This window comes from Rutidosis leptorrhynchoides, chromosome 9 (assembly GCF_046630445.1).
Source record: "Rutidosis leptorrhynchoides isolate AG116_Rl617_1_P2 chromosome 9, CSIRO_AGI_Rlap_v1, whole genome shotgun sequence".
NCBI lineage: Eukaryota > Viridiplantae > Streptophyta > Magnoliopsida > Asterales > Asteraceae > Rutidosis > Rutidosis leptorrhynchoides.
The window spans coordinates 280,052,273-280,060,913 of NC_092341.1; the positions used below are offsets into that span (position 1 = coordinate 280,052,273).

The 8,641-nt window shown below is 35.2% G+C and overlaps 1 protein-coding gene across 1 annotated transcript; it reads right to left on the reverse strand.

Moving 5' to 3' along the window:
• Positions 1-218: 218 nt before the first annotated feature.
• Positions 219-2,957, reverse strand: LOC139866102 (SUMO-conjugating enzyme SCE1-like). Its single transcript, XM_071854236.1, has 5 exons — positions 2,819-2,957; positions 2,650-2,733; positions 756-908; positions 551-664; positions 219-472 (listed from the first exon to the last, which is right to left on the reverse strand). Exons 1-5 carry the CDS (start codon positions 2,885-2,887, stop codon positions 410-412), a joined length of 483 nt encoding a protein of 160 aa, XP_071710337.1. The 5' UTR covers positions 2,888-2,957; the 3' UTR covers positions 219-409.
• Between the last annotated feature and the right edge of the window lie 5,684 nt (positions 2,958-8,641).

Genomic DNA, 8,641 nt, shown 5'->3' on the forward strand with positions numbered 1-8,641 from the left:
CTGTATTTATGTGAAGGTTCAAATTATATACACCTTTAACGAAGATACTTTAAATCGTTAGTTTCATTAGATGGTGGTAAGATGAACTTCCTAGAAACTTGTTGGTACCGAAACTCAAAGATCTATAATCTATTGCCTAATAAACTAGAGCTAAAGACACTTGTACCGATCCTAATATAGCATCGTAAAATATACTTAAACAACAAGGAAAGTGAAACTTGGGAAAACATGAAAAATATATAAAAACAGATAACCGTCATCAAAATAAAAAGAAGGTTTTGCCTTTGCCTTCTTTATAACAATTAAAATCAGCAGGCCAGCTGAACAGCATGGTACTAAATATCAACAGAAAACAAACCAATGGCTAATAAATCGTGAACACATGAAGCCAGGTAATCATGAACCGTATCTAGACAAGAGGAGGATATAGCTTTGCTTGCTGGCGAACCCTTTTCTTGTACTCCACAGTATCCTGCACAGATTATATTTGCACAAATCAGATCAGAAATAACGACATAAGTTATAGTGACAGATATGAAACATTCATTACCTGAATAAAGAGATGATATCCCTCAGTTTGAGCAGGATCGGCAGGGTTAGGTGAGTCCAATAGATCCTGAATGCCAACTAGGATTTGCTTGACGGTGATTGCTGGTCTCCAACCCTGTAACAGATTAACAGATATGCATTAAAAAATTATTAAATAACGGTCTAACAATTCTTATAATAGATTGATAAAGATATAGAGTTCATACACTGTCTTCATTGAGGATTGACAGACAAACAGTTCCAGATGGGTAAACATTAGGATGGAAGAACCCTTGGGGGAATTTGCACTTGGGTGGCTTACTTGGATAATCTTCGGTGAAATTGAGAGTAAGAGGGTAATAACCACCCTCCCAATCAGTCTGCAATGGCAGCATATAAAGAATGATACAAAGTTGAACCAAAATTATTTCACCAATAAAAAGTTGAAACAAGAGTTTCATTATATGAGTTCACATTAATCTTCGGGGTTTAGAAACAATTTACAAAAATTTTTGAGGTAAGAAGGGATGAGCAGAAAGAAACATATTCCTCACTCCCACGCTCAAGCTACCATTGTCATAAAGATCAAATTCTGACATTCAATAAAACATGTTAGCTGATTACTGTATGTATGTTTTTCTAGTCTAAAAGTATCGCCCTGTCTTTTATTAGTCCATCCCATATATAAATAATAAAAAGTTGTCAGGTTTTCCCTATTCGGGTTACCCGGGAAGGGCGAGTAATCCCCCATAAATAAAGGATAAAAACCAAAAATGAAAGTGTGCCACAAATGAAGGTTTAACTGATAAAATATAATGATCATCATACGGTCTTGTTGGTATTCTATCTTCACGAGCTTAAACTGATACATGTTGCCAGTGGCGAATCTAGGGTCAAAACTCAAAGGGGTCTCTACGTGGGCTAACTATATTTTAGTAGTTGTTTACCTCAAAAAACCCATATATTCGAGTATCATGTAGGGTCCTATTATTAGATTCAGTGGTGTCCTATACAATTTGAATGATATTTTGTAAAAAAAATTCTCAAAAGTAGTGTGTCACATGACACACCATTTAACATGTAGCATCGCCACTGCAAGTTGCCATGTTGGTTCACGAATATTGACTACCAACATCCATAATTTGACAACATGTACAGTCACCTACACGATGTTCGTGATAAAATACAGGAAGAAAACTGACATAAACCAATCAAGAACCTACAAATATGGTTAACACCGCTGCCATGACAAGAAAAAGGAACATAGATGAGTCACACAAAAATAAAAGGTATTGTATCATATAGCATACAATGACCAAGAAATCAAAGAAACCAACACAGCAACAGCAACAACAACAACAACAACAACAACAACAACAACAACAAAAAAAAAAAAAAAAAAAAACCAAAGTGCAACAACAATCCAGTTACTTAATATGTTTCACTAATACTTCTATTATGTCCCTGTGATGGTATCATGGTGGTTGGGGGACATGCAACAATAAAGTGGAGGTCATGGGTTCAATCCCAGCCCCATGTCCCTTTAAACATGAGTTACACGATTTCCTCTCACATGTTGGCCGACCGGTCAGTGTGGGGCCGCCAGAGAGTCTGTTTTACCCTTTTTGTTTAATCTTCTATTATGAATTTGCAATTACAATCAGTATTCCCCAAATCCCCTCTTAGGACTCCAGTTAGTAGCTATCAACTATCTATACATTATGCGTCTCCTTGACCACTTCCCATAGTTGACAATGTCAATTCATCTTCTGGTAGTTGAGCAACTTTCACTACTATTGTTATAAGCAGCTGATTACTAGAAAAGCATATTTAGATATTAAGCAAATATAAACCTATGTTCATGATCACTTATTATTCACTAATTCACCCCCTTCCGTTAAGCAGTTAAACATCTTCTTACCTTTCAATTACAAAAATCAGCCTTAGTTAGATCACTTAACATCCTAAAATCTCTTACACTAGACACATAAAACACATTCTCAAAAATAATGCTTGAAATCCATCATTACTATAAATCCAGCCTCAATTTCACTACCTAAAGCATCTATCACATAACAACAATACGTTTATTAAAAAATTAAGGATGATGAACACACTTACCCCAACTTTACCAGGGATAGTACACTGCCAAACCATCAAATTAACTGTACCATCGGGAAGCGATTCAGGTTTAGCCACGAAACCCTAATTAACATAACCAAATCACATCGATTAATCAATAGCACGATGTTAAAAATAAAATGAAATTAGGGTTACGAATTAGACGAACATGAGGATGATTCTTTCGCCATGACTTTCGTTCCTCAGTGAGACGACCACGAGCTATACCACCAGACATGATTTGCAGTTTCGATCGCTTTCCCGTCTGCGAATAGTGATTTACAGTGGCGTGAAGAAGACGGAAGTTTGACTTAACGATTTTTGAGGTCCGTCGTTTATGTGATAGATATTAAAAAGAGTATGCTACAGTTTTAAGGAATTACATATATGGCCCCTAATTTTCATTTGTTATACAAAAGATAGGAAAAGATAACAATCATTGTTATCTTAACAAGCGACTAGAACCCATCAACAAGCATAGAAGCAGATGACCCAGCAAGCCACCAGTAGAAAACAACAGAAACCAAAACAACCCGAAATTAGCCTAACAAACTATCTAGAGGTGAGACGAGTCACAACCACGCAGCCCACGCTAAAGGCCAATAACAAAACAACAAAACCGAGCAAACTGAAAATAAAGCCTAACACGAAAACGAACTAAACTAACTAGCAGTGGCGGATCCAGAATAGTAGTCACCGGTTAGTGAAAGCTCAAAAACTTTACACCATTAAATGTTGTCACTCAAAAAAAGTTTACACTATCCAACGGTGTAAGTAATTAAAAGCCCAATAAAATTTTCACTGCATCACATATTTCGCTAGTAGCTCATGCCATTAGTGAATATATTATAGTTCCGCCCATGCTAACTACCAAAGACCAACAAAACTGACAACCGCTAAACCGAAAAGCAACAAATCAACATTCAAAACGAAGAATCAAATCACACCTATATTTGAGCTTAATCAATCAACATTCGAGAACGAGTAGTGTTTTTTGGTGAACCAGTTTCTATATCGCGTTTGTATAAGAAGCTGACTAGACATAACAAATAGCTCAGATACTAACATCCATTGAATGAGAGAGAGTCTAGAGAGAGAGAATGAGAGAGAGTCTAGAGAGAGAGAGTCAAAAATTCCAATGGAGAGAAGTGAGGAAAAACAAATCAACGAGTGCGAATGGAGATCGAGATTCGTATAGCGGTAACTACAAGACCTACAATGAGTGTTCAATCGAAAATCATTTGAAATCATTCATGTTTTTCAATTTCCCCGATGAATGGAAAGTGGTGGAACTATGGAGAATGTTTAAGCAATTCGGCTATGTTCGAGATGTTTACATAGCAAAGAAGAGGCTAAGGTCTGGCTCACGTTTTGCCTTTGTGCAATTTGGTGATGTAAAAGATGAAGGAAAATTACTAGAAAAGATGCAGAATATTAAGATTGATGGAAAAATATTATGAATCTTTAAAGCAAGAGAAAGAGGGGCTAAAGATGAAGCCACAAAACAGCCGGTGCGTGAAGAACAGAAAGAAGATAATGGAGAGGATAAAAACCCATCACAGCCTTCACCACAATCCTTTAGAGATGAACGTAAGTTCAGTGACGTGGTAAGGAACAAGAAAGAGTGGCCGAGGGTTCATGACTTACGTGAGTTACTGAAAAGGAAGGATGAAAACCCAAACGAAGAGGACCTTAGGGACACGATCCTGAATAAGAAAGAGAAACCGGCATCTGCAAATCATCATGAACGGATGGTAAACATTGACACAGAGGAGGATAACCAAGAACTAATGGATAGATCGTTGGTAGGGGAAGTGAAAAAGATTGAATATCTGGGTAACCTTCGGTCAATACTAGATGCAGAAGGCCTAAGTAACTTTGAGCTAAAATACTTAGGTGGATTGTTGATGATGATTGTCTTTGAAAATGGAGATACTGCAAGAAACATAGTTCAACATAAGGAGCACTTTTTACATAACTGGATAACCAATATTCATGCAGGTTGTGATGAATATACAACTGCAGGTAGGTGATATTGCATATTTTACATACATTTATATTGACAATATCGTTCATATTTGGTCCTTTTTGGATACGATTTGGAGCTCGTTAGTTATTTATCGCGAAAATCATATTATTTTGGTGTATTTTGGAGCTCGTATGTTATCGTGACTTAGAGGTTGGTTTCGGGTAGTTTCGTTAAAGAATTGTGTTGTTGTGTGAAAGGTTGGTGGTTTTACAAAATCTGCGCGCCTGCACGAAAACGGCCATTTCTCACTCCTCGAGACTCGGATTAAGGTGAATCAAAATTCCAGACGTCCGTACTTTAGAGAACTACGACTTTCATTTTTATTGTTACTGGAAATTCTGAACGAACTGTGATATAGAGACAGAATTCGCATCGGACAGAATGCAGCAAATCATAATTTAATGTAGGCTGAAATTTTTCAGAGCTTGGGATTTTAATGGATCTGTTGGGTCAGGATCAACTTGGCACTCAATTAGTCATTGGGCCAGATTAGTTTTATTTCATATTTGATGATTTATAAAAGAGCTTGTGAGATATTAATTGGAGCCCAATCATCATCAAAGGAATTTGGGCTATGGATCTTTATTGATGTATAGGATGTGCACACCTACAAGCATATAAAAAAACGACAATTAAACAAAAGAAGGTGCTGCGTGTGTGTGTGGCAGCCGTAGACCCCATCGTGGGGTATATTATTGTCGAATTCCACAATTAACAAAGAAAGAATTGGAAGCTTTGAAAATTAATTAATTTGAGTGTGGTTGTTTTTGTGTGTCACGAAGGAAAGAAGCAAAAGAAGATCAATTATATGGTTGTGTTGGGTCAAGACAAACAGAAAGCAAAAAGGAGGTTTACATGATTTTTTTTTATTCTAGTTCTTTCTTTGATTAAATTGATAAATCTGCTTGATTATTTCTTAAAGCAAGTCATGATTACTTTGGGATTTAATTGTTTGATTATGGGTTCAACTCGAATTATGAACTAATTTTCTAATGTTTGTCTAGATTAATAACCTTAGTGTTGGATGATTTTTTTTATAGTTGTATGATTTTTTGCATGATAAATTAGAGTTTGGATAAAGAACCACACTTGTGGGTGTTGATGTATGTTACGAGATTGATTAGTGTACTTGTTTGGACAAAGGGAACCCTGTTTCAATTTAGTGCATTAATTTTCAATTGATTTGTCTTAATTAATTGGGTGCTTGCTGGACCAAGGGGGTAAATTGGGTAACATATGTTGAACAAAACATGGGTGAATTGTGTGGAGCGAACGCGTAACCAATTTAATCTAAATCTCTGAATTAGTTAATTACTTAGTCACAAATGAAAGAGGTCTTTGGTGAGAGAGAACCCTAAGCCGATAAATCTTAGCTTGAGTGTTCGTAAAAGAGAACTCTAAACGAACCGACTTAGTAATTACATGCATTTATCACTATAACTTGTACTTAATACTATATCATCTGACACCGAGGGTAAAAGATCTAGGCGAGCATTTCTTTGTCTATTGAAATCAAAACTATCTTTAATTTATTTGTTGAGTCTGTATTTATTTTCTATAAACTTAAAAACACAAAAAGATTGTCTTTTATTTTATTCACCTTCTATTGATAATCCAGTCGTTAAACGGAAACCCCCATTTCTTACTTATTTGATATTTGCTTTATTTGGTTATTTATTTTAGTTAATTAATTACGATCTAGTTTACGTTCTTAAATTACATTCATACTGTCCTTGGAAAGATACTTGGAATTACCATTTACTATACTGCTACACGATCGGGTACACTGCCCGTGAATGTGTAATATTCTTTAAACCGGTATTTTTCCTAATATAAATTATATACCTGATTTTACACATCAAGTTTTTGGCGCCGCTGCCGGAGACAGTTGTGTGTCAATTTGAGATTGTTTGCTATTTGTGATTTTTTTTAGTCTATTTATTTTTAGTAGTATTATTTTAGATTTAGTTTTACTTTCTATCTTATTTTTTATTTTACATTGTATTAGGTCGGTGCTTTTATTCTTTTCTAGTTTTTGTCAGTTGCAGGAAGATGCTTAATTGTTGGAGCCATTTAGAGGATGAAATGAACAAGATGGTCAGATATAATGAAAACTGTAAGTAACTAGAGGGGGGTGAATAGTTACTTAATACGTTTTTAACATTTTTTCGATTGATCACCAAATTCGATTTTACTTTGATCAACCAACTCAACTCAAACTTGATGTGTGTAGTGTATATGTTCAAAATGATAAATGAAGTAATGTAAAGAACATAGACACAAGGATTTATAGTGGTTCGGGTGGATGTTAACTAATCCACCTTAATCCACTCCCCAATTACACTAATCGGGATTTGTTGCTTCACTAAGCACTTTTCTCCAAACTCGGTGGAGATCCGATTTACAAGTCTTCAATCTTCTTTAGTAGACAACAAACCTAATCTTTCTATCTCTTTGAAAGATCAACTCTAACCTAGATCAACTTGTCTTCACCTTGGACAAGTACTAATCTCCAAATGAGATTAATCAACTTCCTAAGTCCCTTTAAGGAAGTAGATCACTAAGTTAGCCTATGCTTCCACTAATTGAAGTTACAAGACTCATACACTCTGCAATGATGACCCTAACACAATACTACGACATACATTACATTAAGTAAACTCACAAGATAAATAATTTTAATTAGTAAGTTTACAACAACCCAATTCTATATCTATAAGATCATAGAATCTTCTCTTGCTTGATCACATTTGAGTAGTAATTGATGCACTTGTGATCACTGGAGATAAGCCTTTTAAATGTGCAAGAGGGTCAGCTTCAAATGCTCTTAAATGTTTGCCTTTTATAGTGGGATTCAAAAAATAGCCGTTGACACACGGTTGTCTGCACGGTCAACCGTGGTGCGACTGTGCGTGCTCCAGTCCAAAATTGGTATCCGTTGTATAGCCGTTTGACTCAGATTTGAACACCATATTTTGGCACCTTTACTCCTTTTAGCACCTGCAAAAGAAACCAAACATCCTATACAAGTACTATATGAATTAAGTGTGTGAGATTTGGTCTTATTGTATGAAAGTGACTAATCATTCCAAAAGTGGCAAACCCAACATTCTTGGAGAAGTGTCTTGATTGATATTAGGGAAATTTCAGATTGGTCAAGACTTAGTTAGTCACTTTAATGTTCTTGGTTCAATTCTAAAGGCTAGTCACTATATCATTAACTCCCTAGTTCCAATTAATCACAAGTCATGTTTAATTTGAGTTTAGTTAGGGATTAATTGAATAATGTCTCTATAAGATAATCATGAAGTGTGTAGAGACATTAAGGTTAAGTTATTCTTGATCAAGCAATCATACTTAGTTACTTAGACTAGACCAAATAGACAATTGACTATAGTTTCATTGTGAACCATTTTACACTTAATCTATTGGAGTAGGTTAGTTACTTGAATCCTAACTAATGAGCACATGGCAAACATATTAATTAAGTTGACAAGTTTATGAGTATTAAGCATATTAGCAAGTAGCAAGTAATATTCACATAGCAAGAGATAGTTATTCTAAGATCAATCATGTAGATACTTGTACAACTTATAATTCAAGTACTTAAAAAGTATAATGTGCAATATAATACATTACATGATTAATGTGTAAGCACACATTAATGTCCAACACATGCACAAGGGAAGAGCAATCTCTAGTTGGGACTTGGTGACCATCCTAAATGTATCTAAGTGTGTTTTAGAATTACAAGTCATTTCTAGTTTAACCTTGAGATCATTGTTCTTCATTTAGCCTTAATTAATCACTAAGTCATTTCTAATAGCAATCATTGTTCTAGTGACATTGGCTTAAGTGTGTTGTCACTTGATGATCGTACTAAATATATCTAGATAAGAATTAAGATCACAAGTTGCAGATTAACACTTATGTGTTATGCCTAATCTTGGTTAATTTGTCATT

What these genes read in the sequence shown, in the direction of transcription:
- LOC139866102 (XM_071854236.1), bottom strand. Translation starts at nt 2,887, where the DNA reads ATGTCTGGTGGTATAGCTCGTGGTCGTCTCACTGAGGAACGAAAGTCA. An exon ending in CTATCCCTGGTAAAGTTGGG is followed by an intron (nt 909 to 2,649) that starts GTAAGTGTGTTC and finishes CTGCCATTGCAG; the next exon opens with ACTGATTGGGAGGGTGGTTA. An exon ending in CAATCCTCAATGAAGACAGT is followed by an intron (nt 665 to 755) that starts GTATGAACTCTA and finishes AATCTGTTACAG; the next exon opens with GGTTGGAGACCAGCAATCAC.